The sequence below is a fragment of the Bufo bufo genome, chromosome 3, assembly GCF_905171765.1.
Source record: "Bufo bufo chromosome 3, aBufBuf1.1, whole genome shotgun sequence".
Classification (NCBI taxonomy): Eukaryota; Metazoa; Chordata; class Amphibia; order Anura; family Bufonidae; genus Bufo; species Bufo bufo.
This window is the reverse complement of record NC_053391.1, coordinates 508699468-508717571: the sequence shown is the minus strand read 5'-3', so window position 1 is coordinate 508717571 and position 18104 is coordinate 508699468. Positions and strand designations below refer to the sequence as shown.

General features: G+C 44.5%; 1 protein-coding gene across 1 annotated transcript in view; it reads right to left on the bottom strand.

Moving 5' to 3' along the window:
- LOC120993875 (E3 ubiquitin-protein ligase MYCBP2-like) overlaps nucleotides 1-18104 on the bottom strand; it is a 145982-nt gene that overhangs the window by 48202 nt on the left and 79676 nt on the right. The window contains exons 15-19 of the mRNA XM_040422346.1: nucleotides 12769-12973; nucleotides 12520-12671; nucleotides 10371-10472; nucleotides 9607-9633; nucleotides 5742-5849 (exon numbers count right to left, since the gene is read on the bottom strand). Coding sequence (XP_040278280.1) covers nucleotides 5742-5849; nucleotides 9607-9633; nucleotides 10371-10472; nucleotides 12520-12671; nucleotides 12769-12973 — 594 coding nt within the window. The remainder of the gene's footprint in view (nucleotides 1-5741; nucleotides 5850-9606; nucleotides 9634-10370; nucleotides 10473-12519; nucleotides 12672-12768; nucleotides 12974-18104) is intronic.

Sequence of the window (18104 nt, the reverse complement as noted above, 5' to 3'; positions counted from 1 at the left end):
AAAAAGTCGTACATACCAGAAAAATGGTACCATTAACCCCTTAAAGACCCTGGGATTTTCCATTTTTGTTTTTCACTCCCCGCCTTCCCATAGTCCTAACTTTTTTATTTTTCCATTCACATAGCCTTATAAAAGGGCTTATTTTTTGCAGGACAAGTTGTACTTTCTAATGGCACCATTTACGGTTGCATACAATGTAGTAGAAAGCAGAAAAAAATTCTGGTTTTTTTATTAAATTTTTTTTTTTTTTTTACACTGTACACTGAGGTAAAATTGACCTGTTACCTTCATTCTCCAGGTCAGTACAGTTACAACGATAACACACTTGTAAAATTTTTCTTGCGTTTTAATACTGAAAAAATAAATAAATAAATTTCTAACCATATTCTGACCCCTATAACTTTTTTGTACTTGTGTACAGGGCTGTGTGAGGGCTCATTTTTTGCAGGATGATCGGTTCTTTTCAGTGATAACAATTTGAACTGTGTGCAACTTTTTGTTAATTAAAAAAAATAAAAATGATTGGTTAGTTGAAGTGACAAAAAATGGCAAATTGGCAGTTTATTTTTTTTTCCCTGTTACGCCATTTGCATTGTTATATTTTAGGTTACTTTCACACTGGCGCTTTGGCTTTCCGTTTGAGATATCCGTTCAGGGCTCTCACAAGCGGTCCAAAACGGATCAGTTTTGCCCTAATGCATTCCGAATGCCTTAGGCTACTTTCACACTCGCGTTTTTGTGTGGATCAGTCATGGATCTGCAGACGCATTCGTTCAGATAATACAACCGTCTGCATCCATTCAGAACGGATCTGTTTGTATGATCTTTAACACCGTTCTAGCAGTCAGAATATGGTGATGCGAAGAAAATGTATTTTTTCAAAGGTTTTTAAAATTAAACAAAATAAAAACCATAAGTTTGGTATCGAGATAATCGCATTCAGTTGCAGAATAAGGACGTCATGTCTTTTTTAGCACACAGTGAATGCCGTAATGTCAAAACCCCAAAAACCTTGGCAGAATTGTGGGTTGTTTTAAAATTTTACCCCACAATTATTTTCCTTGTTTTCCAATACAAGACGAGGCAAATTAAATGGTGGCATTAAACAATGCATCTTGTCCCGCAAAAAATAAGTCCTCACATGGCTATGCGAACAGAAAAATTAAAAAAAAAGCTATGGCTATTGGAACGTCGGGAGGAAAAAAAAAAATAAATGCTAAATTAAAAATAGGCCTGGCCTTTAAGAGGTTAAAAACAACTGTTTGGTGGACCAAAGACAAGCTAAGGCCCTAGCCCTCAGTGCTAAGGCCCTCAGTGCTAAGGCCCTCAGTGCTAAGGCCCTCAGTGCTAAGGCCCTCAGTGCTAAGGCCCTCAGTGCATCTGCAGAGTAAGCCCTTCCTTTCCCATCTGAACACTGCCCTTGCCTGCCTCTGAAATCTTGAGCATGCATTGCGTGCCAGCAGTGTGGTGCAAAGTACTGCAACTTGTGAGGAACTGTAGTATGCATGCGCGAGATCACGGTGCCATACCACAGCAGTATGCAAACGCCTGGTCCTGTCAATCAACATGGGAAAGAATCATCATCCAGCCTGAGCCCTTGTGATAAATCTGGTGCATGTCTACAGGATTAGTAAATCTGCACCAGTGTCAATTCTCGGAGGAAGGGAGTCATCCCCAGTGATTCACGTCTGTGTGTGGACCCTATTATTGGATGTTCTCTATATTTGCTGGTTCTGGCATGCCTGCATTTAAATTGAGTCCTCCAGAGTGTGTCCAATTCAGTATACAGATTTCTCACTTTTTAAAAAGGAGTTGTCTGCGGAACAACATTTATCTTTTCCCCCCCAAAAAACAAAGATTAATAAAAAAGCTTAAATACTCCCTTAAATGATCCCCTGTCTCTGCCATTCTGATGCTGCTCGGGCCCTGCTGCTCTATACTTACTAGTCCCAGCTCAACGCACACAGAAAATGGACAGAAATGCCCAGCAGCCAATTACTGACCGAGTCGTCACTCCTGCAGCCATATTCTCAATTAAGTAGTGTTTCTATATAACGTATTGATTTGTAGCGCATTTCTATCTGGGGCCCTGTATTTCCTTATAGGTTATTATTTATGGGGCACAAGATTAGCACTTAAAGTACTGCTCTTCTTTCGTTTAACCTTAATTTAATATATCTTTATAGGACTACCGAGATCTAAACCCCAAGCATTGACAATGTGAAATGGTATTGTAAGGGATCACACTCAGATATCTTCGCAGACAGTTATAATTCCAGACACTTCAGCAAAGCACAGGTTACGAAGTCACAGCTTCAACTTATCACGTGTGACGTCCACACAAAATAACAAACCCTTGCCCGGCTAGGCTCTAACTAAAGACATAAACGTATCCCTGACTCACCTAGAGAGCCCTGTTCACACATGCAACACAAATGCAGCTTTCCTCAGCCATACAGTCCAGCCACCTCCAGGCTGTGACACTTCAATACCTTTAGGGGGATTGTGGCCCAGTAGTCCTCCCGACTCTGGCCTCGTGATCCTAGTTTCACAGGCGTCACCGCGCCCCCCAAAGTTCAGGCTATCGCCTAGCCTCGTGGCCCCTCAGCCCACCCGGCTGAGACCACTCACTCTAGGATCACACACCTTCCCCTGACTGACATACTGGCCCGATTACAGCAGGCCTCACCTGCGATCACCTCAGGTAAAAGGGAATACCCACTGCAAAATACAATATGCACATGGTCGGTATCCTTGTTCTGCGGACTTGCAATCTGTGGACCGCATGAGCCCTAACCGTCAAGCATACACTAATGTATGGTCTTCAAGTGCTTGCCTGTATATGGGTTACTTTGTTGCTGACTTTTGTGTATATTGCGAACCAGTAACGCCTGACTATGTAAACTGCACAGGTCAAATACATTTTCTCTCTTTTTGAACGAAAAGATTTCTGAATTGCTGCAGATTTCTGGTGTGCACACGATACTGACGGCATATTCCCCGGCGCCTGGAGAATGGGTGCGGCTGTAATGATTTCCTTCTCTCCATCATCAGCGAGGAATGAAAGCTCAAGAACAATGACTCTGCTGTTGCTATGACAATAGTAGGTATGAAGTACAAAACCTGCTCTACACATGCTCCCGGCCACCCTAAATACATGGGAGCATTTTCATTTCTAACATTATAAATCGGACACAAATGTACACACTTGTCTATCAAGGCAATGTTTAGCAGCAATAACGCAATATGTTTCTATTACAAAACCTGTTACCTAAAGAGAATAGAAAACAATCTGAAGAGAAAGGAGAAAAGAAATTTCACACAGAAAAGGACTAAGATGAACCATTTGGTTAATATATGTAGAGAAATATTGCTAACTCTCTAAAGGTGATGTCCACTTTAGGCTACATCATCAATAGGTGAGGTGCACCACCCTGCAGATCAGCACTGCTCCCAATGAAGTGAACCAGTGGCCAACTGCGTCTACTACATACTACAGGGTCCTTCCAGCACCGGCCCTACTCTTGAACAGCTGAATGGCCACTAACCAGATATTGAAGGAGTGGACAACTCCTGTAATGTAGCCAAATAAAGAAACCAGCCATGTCCACTCATTGGGGTGAACACTTGCTAAAATACCAGTCTATGCTGCTGCTGCTGTACTAGGCACCATAATATTCAGTCACTATCGCCATGGGTCTTCAAAACCTGCGCTCCATGTCTCAAATACAGTACAAAAGTAATTTAAAGGGATTGTCTCACCCCAGCAAATAGCATTTATCATGTAGAGAAAGTTAATACAAGGCACTTCCTAATGTAGTTATTATCCATATCTCCTCCTATGCTGGTTGGATTCCTTTTTCCATCACATTATACACTGATCGTTTCTGCGGTTACGACCACACTGCAATCCAGCAGCGGTGGCCATGCTTGCACAATATAAGAAAAAGCATTGTGTGCAAGAATAACCACTACTGCTGGATTGCAGTCTGGTCGTAACCACGGAAACGAGCGGTGTATAATGTGACGGAAAAAGTAATCCAGCCAGCATAGGAGGCAATATGGATAATAACAATACATTAGTAAGTGCCTTGTATTAACTTCCTCTACATAATAAATGCTATTTTCTGAAGTGAGACAACCCCTTTAACATTGTGTTCCTCTAGAAAATGTTTCTAATACAGCTAGTAAAGAGAAACTATCAGCGCTCTGCAGTGATTTATAGCTTTTTATATTATGCAAATTAAGTACTTTGAGCGCAGAGAGGCCAGTGTAGGTCTTGACGCTACTGCTATGCCCCTAGGTGCTCCGTACACTCCCCCCTCCCCTTTGATTAACAGGGCTAATAGCCAGTCTAATGATGCCTGTGCTGGGACTAATGTTTTATCCAGGCGTCAGTCTTAGTGTGCATCACAAAATCATGCCCTCCCCTAGGAATGCATGATTTCGCTAATGCTCTATGTCCTATATTTGCATGCTTGCAATCAATGGCGGCAGTAGAGAGAGTACTTACCCTGTGATCCTCCTGGCAGCTGCACTCCTCTCCTGTGTGGGAAGCCACCACAATGTCAGTTCACCCACGAGCGGAAGTGCTGGGGGCTCACACAGGAGAGGAGCAGTAGCGGTGTTCCAAGAGCTACGTCAGCCGGTCGGTGCTCGGTCACTGCCCAGTTTGCATAAATATAAAAAAATAAATTTACCACTGCAGCAGCTGATAAACTTTAGCCATAGGACAGATAATCAATTTAATCAGCATGATCAAACCCACCAGAAAATATGCCTGGTTTAATAGGGTTGATCATGGTGAAAGACTCCTTAAGGGGGAATGCATTTTCTTATAACGGTTGTGCCGTTCCTCCCATGAACAAACTGACAACTAGGTGTCATCACTCTCTAGACAAAGGGGCACATCCCCATACACTCTGTTGCTGTCTTACTCAGTGCTGACAGTGTCAAAGTGTGTAAGGACATGCTCAACTGACTACAAAAATCAAAGAAAAGAATTTACTAAAAAGGACATGTCATGAGACCGACAGGTTCTCTTTAAAGGGGTTGTTCAGCTTTTAGTTCTTGATGACCTATCCCATGTACTGTGACTGAAGTATGCCGACGAGGCCACTGCACAGTGGACAGAGCCTTCTGGTTACGGTTTCATCCACTGTTGTGTTTCTGGTGGATAGGTGGGGGGTGCCTTGTGTCAGACCCCACTAATCTTATACTGCTGACCTCCAGACCATACATCATTAATATGTAAAAGCTGAGCAACAACTTTAAATGACCAGCATTACTTTACAGTAAATTCTTGCTTTTATTTCACCAATTCTGTCCTTTTGTAATTGCAAGTAGTGTCTGTAGGATGGCTATACAGCAGTTTTTAGGGTTTTATAAGATGTGACAGATCCATCATGTGTGAACATACCTCAGGTCTATTAAACCGTGATGTTGTTGCTACACATAATAAAATCCATCGTAACATAACATTTATTAGCATTTCATACAAAAAAAAAAAAGGTTCCTAATCCTGAGACCCCAAAACTGTACAGCTTTTAGTCAAACCTACCAAGAATCGTTTTAAAAGGGATAGGAGGACACAGATGAGAAGAGACTTCTTTAAGAGGAGGGACAATTGGGGAGACATCCACCCCAGTGGAAAGATCAAGGTGCAAGAATGAATGTGTGAGCTCAAGACAGGACTGGGGCTTTAACATGTTCCTCTCTAGTGCGAAAGGAAGACTAAATACCTTTTTTCTTGTCCCGCTTATGCTTTAGTTGTGCTGGTAGAGCTCTTAGTCTGGCTAGAGCCTGCTCTCGATGGTTCATTAAATTAGGACCAGGAAATACAAAAGGGCCTGAGGAGAGACATTTTGCACATGCATGGGAAAACTCACAAAATGGAAACAAATTATAAAGGAAAATAAAACAAAAATGGACAGCAATGCAAGTAGAATAATCTATGTACGTCCATGGATTAATGCACTACCTAAACTTATAATCATGTGACCATATAAGCATTGATTCCTTGAGAACCGATTCAAATTTAGAGCATCTTATCCTAATATGTCCCCAAGAGGTCATCAATAGGTCTATAGTGAAATATTTGCAGGAAAAAGAATGCATCCTATATAACACAAGTATACAGGTGTCAAAATATATCAAATGTGAAAAAGGTACAAAATCTGAAATGTCAAAAAATTCCATTACAAAAGGTAGATGTAAGTCAAAATAAGACTGGAAAACACATTATGCCAACTGATACCACAAAAACTGTGGTACCCGTCTCCAGTATATTATTTATAGACTATAAAATTCAATGCACTACACATTTTCAACCACCACAAGAAAATGGAGTAACAAAAAGGTGTGGTATAAAAAAAAAAACAAACAAAAAAAAAAAACACCACAGTGAATGATAAAGGACATAAATATGACAAGGAAGGGGAGGGAGAAAAGAGCAAATTACAAATACCAGTCCTAGAGCACGTAAATTACAGAAAGAGTCCGTATTTATGCACCTAAATAAAGGTCCACTATGGTTAAAGCCACAGCTACGGCTTAAAATAAAAAAACATGAAAAAGGTCCCTCCACCAGAACCTATTCTGATGGGACAGGACTCGCCTGGTTTTTGATTTGGCACCTGCTTCAGTCAATCAGCACTGATTTCTCAAAATCAGCGCTGGGTCTTCGGGGCATATTTCACTGACTGCTGGCTTGGTCCATATTTTGTCAAGCCCCAATCAGGAGTGCACGAAAGAACAAAAACCTAAACATCTGGGTGCAAAATGTGGACCCGATCTGTACTGTATGGAATAGGCCTAAGGCTGCAAACAGACAAGCAGCGATCCCAGTGTTGAGGAGACAATAGAAACATTACCTTGTTATAGTTATCTGTTGATGTGCTGAACAGAAAAAGCAGTTTGATCCAATAGGTTAACGGTCTATTCAGTGCACCAAGCTCCAGTCACTCGGTGCAACCTTTGTCCCGCCCTGTGTCAGTAGCTCCTCCTTTCTCTAGAGGTTGACAGGACCAGGTATTTGTCTGGCCCCGTAATCTCGTGCCTGCAACGTGCAACACAATATCTGTGCACGTTGCAGGAAAAAAAAGATGCTGCAAACAAAATTGTGGCATACGTCAGAGGCGTGAGATGAGAACGGGACTCGGACGTCTGGCCCTGTCAAACCAGGAAGGAAAAAGGAGCTTCATGGACACATGGAGGGAGCTAGTGTTTGTTATAGTCTATTTAACCCCCATTATGTTTAGTTTAATACTCAAAAACCCATTTGCAGATTCCTTTTAAAGAGGCTCTGTCACCCAGGTGAACCCTACCATACCAGGCATATAGCCTGGTAGGGTTGATCCAGCTGAGTAAAACGATATCCTTCTTATGTCAGTCGGTATTACGGTTCCAGATAAATTATGCAAATTAGCCATTCGAGCATCAGGAAGCAGTCTTATGCGGTTTGAGCACCGCTCCAGCGATGCCCCTGGTGCTCAACTAGGACGCCCCTCTTCTGAGCTGCCTGCACTGCCACTTCCAAGTGCAATGACAAAGGTAGTGGGCAGGCATGGCATACAGCGCTAGACCAGAGAGGCCTAGCGCTGTCAATCTAATGGAAAGAGGGTCATGATTAAAAGCAGAGGGGGCGTCACAGTCGAGCACCAAGACGTCGCTGGAGCGGTGCTCAAACCACATAAGCCTGCCTCATGGTGCTCAAATGGCTCATAATCATAATTTTAAAAGTTCATAATTCTCTGGAACCGCAGTTCCGACGGACATAAGGTATCATTTCACTCGGCTGGGTCAACCCCATCAGCATTTACGTCTGGTAGGATAGGGTTGATCCGGATGACAGTGCCTCTTGAATGTACAGATTCAGTATAGATCGACATTACATAACTCTAAACGTAACCACAAGAGAAAACACCAATTTTGCCTCTGGACAGTCACTGAAGCCTCTTATCAGAGACCTCCAAAAATGTAAAAAAGTGACAAGCGAGTAGTTAGCTACTGAGTGCCTTGATGTCAGAGCAGTAAAAGTTATTATTTTACTACTCAATAACACTACTTCTAATGACATGGGTGCATATAAAATTTAGGCTACATGCACACGACCGTATGTGTTTTGCAGTCCGCAAATTGCGGATCCACAAAAAAATTTAATAAAAAAAAGGACATTCCATATTGCATCCGTTTTTTGTGGATCCGTTTTTTTTTTGCAGATCCATTGTAATAATGCCTATCCTTGTCCGCAAACTAGAAAAAAAAAATAGGACATGCACAATTTTTTTTGCGGAGCAGCAGAACGAACATACTGATGCGGACAGCCCACGATGAAATGAATGGGTCCGCATCCTATCAGCAAAAAAAACGGACACTGAAACAAACAACGTTCGTTTGCATGTAGCCTTATCCACATTATTTTACTACTAAATCACACGGGCTTAGGTGCTCATTACAGCTTTACTCTTGTTCTCCTTCATTAAAGAACAGAAGTCAAATTCTATTACTGTGCATCGAGCTGCATGATGGTCGGCATACTGATAAAAGGCAATTTATAATTCTGTTTTTATACAGAAACCACTGAAAATTGTCACTTAAAAGGGAACCTGTCATGTGTTTATCACCCCATGAACAAACTAGCCCTTATTATAATGACTAATTTCAATAGCATATTCCTCCCCCTTTTGCTCACATTAGTAGTGTAGTACCTTTGCATTCCTCGTTATTCATTTTCCCGCCAATTATTAAAATGCACCAATGACGTCACAAATCACACCCCATTTTTCATCTACAGCTCTTTTTAGTAATTTTTTTTATTGTGGCTCCGAAGTCTCGTTTTAAATCCTGCACATGCGCACAGTAACGCCACTCTCCCGGCCTTCCTTCTTATACAACGCGCATGCACCAGTTATTAGAAGCTTCAAATTGTTGCTTAGTGACGCCAAATAACTACCGCTTCTACTGGTTTACCGGAAGTGAGGATAGACCGCGCCAGTATATCCCCGACCCATGCGCAGTTTACTTTAAATCTAAGGTAATTTTTAAATTAAATTCTATATAATGAGTTATATTATAATCAAATACCCACATGACAGGTATCGGATCCTACATTATAATAGACTGCTACAATTACAGGGGTCTTTTCTAGCTCTACTCTAACCAATTTTAGAAATCAGTTCTCGCTCACTTATTAACAAGATGTTCCTTTTCTTCACAATACAGCCCTAACCTTATACAGAAACTAAGATTTTAAGGGAGCTTTAGGGCGACTATATATAAACTCATGGCTTTTGCAGTGGAGTTGCTGCGGATTTAACAAATCACAGTGGAAGGAGTAAAATCTGCTGAGGACTTTAAAACAAGCATTGCAACACAGCTTTGCCGGCAGTAGAAGGCTATCCATGGCCTAAAGACGGACCATCAATAAAATAAAAATCCTAAAGAACCCACCGGCATGACTGTAGAAGGATTGCCTTTACTATATCCATAGATTTTTAGGTGATTACAATATATTAATCTATGATTTGGAGTAGTACATACAGTTACCTACAAAGCTCAATGCAAATACTTCACAACTATTAGCAGTTTTCCGGAAAATCGCCATACCTATATTTCCATTTGGCTTATTATTTCCTAAAAAAGAATAAAATAAAACAAAATGTAAAGCAAAATAAATATGAAGCAAAATGGTAGAATATAGTCGTCGTCTTTCTCGTACGAGTAAATTAAAGGGGTTTTTTGAGATTTACATATTGATGGCCTATCTTGAGGATAGACTACACTACAGCCTGAAGAAGGGCACCCAAAAAGGGCCTGAAACATTGAACTAATGTAAATTATATACCACTGGTGTTCAAATACATTGAATTAATAAAATAAGCATTTCAAAATAAGTCATTGGCGTGCTGTCTCGAATACTTCAGCAAGGCTTTCCTCAGGAGAGGTCATCGATATCAGATCAGAGGGGTTTCGTTCCAGGGACCCCCGACGATCAGCTGTATGAGACGGCGCGCACAGTGACGTTACGTTCATCGGTCATGTGGCCTAGGCACACTTCAGCCCAATTCAAGTGAATGAAAGCTGAGCTGCAATACCAAGCACAGCAGCTATGAAATGTACACCACTGTACTTCGTAAGCTGCGAGGAGGCCGAAGCGAATAATTGGAGTTCTGGCGAGGGCAGAAGCCTCCTCAAAAAGCACCCCCGCCGATCTCATGTTGATGACTTATCCTAAAGATAGGTCATTATGTAAATCCTGAAGAACCCCCATTAAAGATAAAAATGACAAATATTCAGTTTTTTTATTTTTATTGACTTTGTATTGATCTGGAGTGATTTCATTATTATATCAAATTTACAAGCGTGTTTACCTCTTCCTTCATCTATTCTGTGCCTCCGATTAACCCTTTGCCTTTTGTCTTCTTGGCGCAACTGAAGGTGCTCATCGATGTTCACACCAGGCACAGGCACAGCTGGAAAAATTCAAGATAAAAGAAACATCTATGTAGCATCTTTTTGTAACATCTCCGAAAGATTAAGGCCAGGACACTTTGGAAGTGTGCTGTCTGAATTCTCAAGTCAAGCAACCAGCACTCCCGTAGCAGTGTTTTTTTTCCAGCTGAAAGCTATATACAATAAATTATGTTTGTAATCTAAACGGTCGCGCGTGCACACAAGAATGCTCGACAGAGTACATTATGACCTTTACAGGGCGACCTATCTGCATCTGTAACTGAATTCCTGTTGTCACAAGCATTCATGTGCAAACTGCCAGGGGTGATTGCATAGCATCCAGGCACCTTGCAAATAGCACACATGCTCAGAGAGCACCTACCACTGGTTTACACAGATAGGGAGAGATCAGACAACCAAATGGAGCCGGGCAGGGAGAAGCCGGTGGGGAGTCGCCCAGCGTACACTTCACACTGTGCCCAATGCTTTTTAGCCTTAGGCCCCTTTCACACGGGCGAGAATCCCGCACGGGTGCAATGCGCGAGGTGAACATATTGCACCAGCACTGAATACAGACCCATTCACTTCAATGGGGCTGTGCACATGAGCGGTGATTTTCACGCATCACTTGTGCGTTGCGTGAAAAATCACAGCAAGCTCTATATTGTTTTTCACATAGAAGTGAATGGGGCTGCGTGAAAATCGCAAGCATCCGCAAGCAACTGCGGATGCGGTGCGATTTTCACGCATGGTTTCTAGGTGACGATCGGGATGGGGACCAGATCTTTTATTTTCCCTTATAACATGATTATAAGGTAAAATAATAGCATTCTTAATACAGAATACCAAGTAAATTAGGGATGGAAGGGTTAAAAAAAAAAATTAATAATAGACTCAGCTCATCCACTTGTTCGCACAGTGTGGCTTGTCTTTTTTCTTCTTTGAGGACCTGGGAGAAAAGGACCTTTGGTGACGTCACTGCGCTCATCACATGGTCCATCACCATGGTGATGGACCATGTGATGAGCGCAGTGACGTCACCAAAGGGCCTTTTCCTCCCAGGTCCTCAAAGAAGAAGACAGACAACGATCCGGGCTGCGCGAACAAGTGGATGAGGTGAGTTTATTTTTATCTTTTGTATTTTTTTAACCCCTCCATCCCTAATTTACTTAGCATTCTGTATTAAGAATGCTATTATTTTCCCTTATAACCATGTTAGGGAAAATAATAAAATCTACACAACACTTAACCCAAACCCGAACTTCTGTGAAGTACGGGTTCAGGTCTGGGTACCAAACATGCCGATTTTTCTCATGTGCGTCCAAAACGCATTAAAACGCTTTGCACTCACGCTTTTTCCCGCAACGCAGCCACGACACCCATGTGAAAGGGGCCTTATGTTTTCTCTGAAACCTTGCAGATTTTCAGGCTGAAAAGCCATTTCTAATCTAGGAATCTGTCAGTATTCCTTCCTGACCATGTTTAGAGCAGAATGAATCCACCGACAGTTCCCTTTAAAGGGAACCTGTCATCTGGATTTTGGGTATAGAGCTGAGGACATGGGTTGCTAGATGGCCGCTAGCATATCCGCAATATCCAGTCCCCATAGGTCTGTGTGCTTTTATTGTGTAAAAAAAAATTAACCTGAGATGAGTCAGAGCTTGAAAATATGACTCTTCTCTGGTCACACAAGTAAGATATGACTCTTATGTTAATTTGCATATGTATCAAATTGTTTTTTTTACACAATAAAAGCACAGAGAGCTATGGGGACTGGGTATTGCAGATGTGCTAGTGGCCATCTAGCAACCCATGTCCTCAGCTCTATACCCAAAATCCAGATGACAGGTTCCCTTTAAAGGACATTTATCATACAGGAACAGTGAACAAAGACTGACTCGATGTGTTTCTGTTAATGGAAAGTTAGCAATTACATCAATAGTTAACACTGTATATAAACGATCGGGAGAATAACGCTGCTTTGATTACTCTGACCTCTAACAACCTATTCAACGCAAGTGGACAACTAAAGACAGATAGGGAATACAAGTAAATAAAATGTCACACCTTTACCTAGAAGAAGATCCAAAGGAATCATCTCCTTCACAGCATCTAGGATTCCTCGTTGTCGTGCATCGTGGCCATCCAACTCTCTAGCGCAAGCCTTGCAGCATCCACACACTGCACAGCCAGACTCTCCAGAGCCACAACCACAAACACTATATATAAAGAAAAAAAATATATTAAAGCCAAGAACCTAATTTAGTGAGGAAATAATTCTAAGGTCATATAGTTAACACCATTTTAGTCACATACCCGCCCGGAACACGGTCTGGCCGTCCACTGCTAACACAGCTGGCACCATATCCCGTACAGTCTCCGCACACTGTGCAAACCATACAATGCTCCAACTTCCACTTGTGCATTCGAGGTGGACACATGACAGACTTCTCATCTTTCTCATCTAGCTCCTCCTCAAGGTCTTCATCCATTGCAGTTGCCATGTTTTCAACACCAAATCCTATAATATAAAAAAAATAAAGTTGTGTAAGCTAAATCCCAAAGAGGAAAATGTCTGTCTCCAAAACGAACTCCACTAAGTGTTCAATTTCTCATGTGTTTTCAATGCTCATTTTTTCACATGGTTCAGTCCAGTGAAGTGTATAATAAAAACTATTATTATTATTAATAAATAATATATTCTGCAATATTATTTGAGCGGGAAGGATGATAAAAAGCCAGCATGACTGCTGGAAAATAAACCCCATTTCTAGAACAACTGTGTCCTTAAAGAAGCACTCCCACAGAAATCATGTATCTTTCTAACAGGTCAGAGAATAAAGATGTAACTTGTAGTGAAGGTAATGTTCTTACCAGTGACTGTACTTGTGAGTTATCCCCTCCCTTCAGATCCTCAGCTGTGTCATGTGACCAACACTGATCTCCAACTGACACAGGACAGGAAGTACGTTACTTCTCTATTCATTCCTATCAGACTGACATTGAGGCTCCCATAGGAATACACAGAGAACCTGGCTTCATATCCACACATAAGATGTTGCGTTAGGGCTCAGGCACACAAATGGATTATTTTCCGTGTCTGTTCCATTTTTATGCGGCCAGTATGCAGAACCACTCACTTCAAAGAAAAGAAAAAAAAAACGTAAACGTGTGCATTCCGTGTCCATATGTCAGCTCCATTAGCCTTTATTTGGAGAGTCAGAGTGCTGGTCGTATGACACAGCTGAGGATCAGAAGGGAGGTTATAACTCACAAATACAGTCACTGGTCCGAAAATTACCTTTACTACTGTGTACATCGTGAAGCTTTCTAACAGGTCAGAGGATAAAAAAAGGTTGACCAACAGTCAATAGTCTGACTGTTCATTAAGTTACAAAGCCTGTCAAAAACTGCTAGTGTAAGATCAATCTTGATGGAAAAAACGAGATTTTTGTATAACTTACCAGTAAAATCTCTTTCTCGCTCTTTCCTTGGGGGACACAGAAGACCTTGGGTATAGCTCATCTCCCTAGGAGGCGTGACACTAAGTGAAGACTGTTAAGCCCCTCCTCCACAGCTATACCCTCAGCCTGGAGAGAGAGACTGCCAGTTGCGTGTCCAAGTAGTGAGAAAAGGCAAAGTCCAAAAAGTGGAACCAACAAGCCAACTACCCAAAGGGTAAAACAAACTCGGAAACAGTCAGAGAAGAACAAAGAATGGGTGGGTGCTGTGTCCCCCAAGGAAAGAGCGAGAAAGAGATTTTACTGGCAAGTTATACAAAAATCTTGTTTTTCTCGCCCAGTTTCCTTGGGGGACACAGAAGACCTTGGGACGTTCAAAAGCAGTCCAAAGGGGGAGGGACCACAGCACCAAGGCGAAGCACCCGAAGGCAACAAAAAACCGCCGCCTGCAGGCCAGGCGGCCCAAGGCAGCATACGCCGAAGGCCGAGTATGCACCCTGTAGAACTCGGTAAGGTGTGCAAGGAAGACCAGTGACCACCTTACAAATGCATGGCCGAAGCCTAATGCCTCCGGCCCAGGAAAAACCGACAGCTCTGGCAAAATGAATGGTGACACCAAAAGCAGAACCCTGCCCTTGGTGCGACAACCACGGCAAGAGCCACACTGAGAAAGCGGAGGAAAGCCACCCTGGAGGCCCTCAACCCTTTGCGCGGACCTCCTGGGAACACAAGAGACCGAACGTCGACAAGAGTCGGAGATCTCCAAGTAAAAAACTGCAAGACCCAAACAACGTCCAAATCGGTGAAGTGTCCGTTCCCGGGGGTGGGAAGGGGAGGACGACTGCCTCAATGAAATGAAGGACAAACACCACCTTCAGAAGGAAGGAAGAGACGGAATGGAGAACAGCCCTGTCCTGGGGGAAGACAGAAGGCTCGGAACAAGAAGGGCCGCCACTCAGGCACCAGTCAGAGACACGATGGCTACAGAAACCCAACCGTACAGGACAGAAGGAGTAGAGAGGACTTCTGTAACGGCTCCAAGGAAAAATTGGAGCGCCAAGAGCCCAGTATGTAGTTCCCAGGACGGTAACGGAGGGCAGTACAAAGGAACCCAAGAGCCGCTCCATGGAAGAAGTTCCTGACAGGCCCAGAGGGTCAGGGAACGCTGAAAGAGGAAGGACAGGAACGACACTTGATACCTCAAGCAACGGAGTCCCAGCCCCAGGTCCAGGCCGGGCTGGAGAAAGACAGAACCATGGAGAGAGAAAGGCAGAGTGGGGGAACGCCCAGCTTCCCACAGAACCCCAGGTAAAGTCCTAAGTCCTACCACAGATCCTGGACGAAAACTCGGCTAGAAGCGAACACTAGCGAGCTCACTAGAGTCGCCTGGGCAAGCGGGCGAAAACCCAATGATCAGTAACACGGGCAGAACGGTCGGTAGAACTGGTCCCGTCGGCCCCGAACAATGTTGTCCCGTATCCACCCGGAGTGGGGGAGCAGACGGACAGGAACCGAAGGGTCCGCCCAGCAACCGCCCGATGCCAGGACAAGACAGGCTAAAGCCCAAGCCGATGTAGCCACCACAGGAAGACGGACTAAATGGTAGTCCTCCCAAGTTACCGAGAAGGTAAATCCATAGCAGAAACATTGCCTAGAATGGAAAAAACGCAATCTGCACCCAGCGGGAGGACAGAACGCGGTAGACCCGTTAGATAGGTACACAGCTAGTACAGTCAGTGTGGACAAGACACCAGAACCATCCACCTGAACAACCATGCTCTTCCCAGAGGGGAGGGCAGAGAAGGAACATCCTCTGAGGCGTGGCCGGAACAGAAGCCACATCGGAGAGATCCGTACCGAGTGGGAGCCAAACAGAACCGGCGAGAAAAGGCAGTCGAGACAGAGGCCGGGATAACACCCTCCAAAAGAAAGGAGGAGTGGGCATAGAGAAGCCATAGGACAGCTCAAAAGCAGAACCCCGCTACACTGAGACGCCCGGTTCACCGCTTCGCAGAAGGCGAATATCCTGAAGAACTCAAGGTGGATGTCCTCCGGACCTGGGTAAGCGAGCACCCAAGAGAAGTTGGGTGACCTTTCCCAAGAAGAGCGGCCCGAACCTGGTAGAAGGAAATAGTAGTAGGCGAGGGGACCGTAGTCCCGCCAGAGCCAACATAGAATGCGAAGGGCGCTGCAGACAGCACTCTCGACCATGTGACCACTAGCGCAGGGAAACAATGCTGCGGGAAGACGAATGGGTACGTGTCTAGGAACCACGAACACTCCCCGGCGGAAGGGCCAACGAAATGAATGAGCACCGCCCAGCTCGGAGCAGTAGCGAGCAGGTAGAGGCCGTCTACTTATATATAAGGCATTCATTTATTGTTTGTTGGACAACACCTTTAGGCTTACACAGGTGGACAGAATGATCTCTTTAGAGAATAGTGCAAGGCTTGCTGCAAACACCGTCTCCCAAGAAAAAAAAATATGTCGCAGGAGGAAAGGAGGGATACGTACGAGTAGCCCGTAAGCAGTGAGAAGGCCAACCCACCTACGGGACGAGAAGGTATACACGGCCCAAACAACGCACAAAAACGTCCACTCACTGCAAAAATATCACTCAGCGAAGGCCAGCCAGAGTGCCACAGTATCTACGGAAGTGCAAAGTGCAAACTGAAAAGGAGTTATGCACAAGGCTAGTATGGTATGCGATGGAACGCAAAACTGACCGCCCCGAAAGGGGGGAAATGTACCTGGCAAATTGCAGTCGGCAAGGGTGCAAAAGCCCGCCCCAAAAAAAGGGGGGAATGCCCAAGGCCGTACCTATGTCAGAGAAGTAGGGCATACCATACTTCGCCCCGAAGGGCGCCATGCACATAGCCACACAGTATCCAGCAGGAATGCAGGAGGTCCACCTAGTGAAAGGGGGACATGCACAGGGCTATCCTAGCATTAAGTGAGTGTGCAAAATTCCGCCCATGGAATGAGGGGTGGTCACGCACAAGGCCAGCACGGTATCCAATGGGAGCGCAAGCGTTCCACCCATGTTAGAGGGCCATGCTCAAGGCCAGCAACGTATCCGGTGAGAGTGTAGTATGCCGCCCAGAAAAGAGGGGGGGGGGTCATGCACACGGTCAGCATCGCATCCAGGGAGAGTGCGATCAGTCGGTGAGAATGTGTGCATGTCACCTGAAGGAGGCGTGCCCATGGCCGGCAGCGAATCCAGTGAGAGTGCGTACACCGCCCACGGAAGAGGGGTCATGCATATGGCCGGCAGCGGATCCAGTGAGAGTGCAAGCACCCCGCCATGTATGGGGTTCATGCACATGGCCAACAACGTACCGGCGAGAGAACATCACCGACCGAGGGAGTGTATGTATGCCGCCACAGGGAAAATCCAATGAGAGTGCATCATACCACCTATGGAAAGTGGTCGTGCACATGGCTGGCAGTGAATCCAGTGAGAGTGCCAATGCCGTCCACGGAAGGGAGTCATGCCTATGGGCGTCAGCGAAATCAGAGAGTGCAGCATTCCGCCTATGGAAGGGGGTCACGCACATGATCGGCAACGAATCCAGTGAGAGTGCAGCGTTCCACCAATGGAAAGGGATCGTGCACATGGCCAGCACCGTATCTGGTGAGAGTGCAGTATTCCGCCTAAGAAAAAAGGGGTCATGCACAGATCGCAACGAATCTAGTGAGAGTGTAGCGTTCCGCCTATGGAAGGAGGTCGTGCACATGGCCAGCACCGTATCCGGTGAAACTGCAGTAGTCCGCCAATGAAAGGGGGATCATGCACAAGGCCAAACCGTAGCCAGGGAGAGTACAGTATCCCGCCCAGGAGGGGGGTCCCGCACATGGCAGTACCATAACTGAAGAGGGTGACGAATGCTGCCTACAGAAAGGGCCGCATGCACTTGACCAGCGCCGTATCGTGAGAGAGGGCTAGGAGGGTAAAATGACCCTGGCAGCGCCGCAGCCGGGGAGTGCGACATGCCGCCTAGGGAAGGGGGGCATGTACTGACATGAGGCTGCAGCGTCCTGCGCAGCCCACAAGTTATATATATAAAAAAAATTTTTTTTTTATATATATATATATATATATATATATATATATATATATATATATATATATATATAACAGAAAGGGGAGCCACCTACAGGAGCACTGGGGGGTTCCATACAGGCCATCTG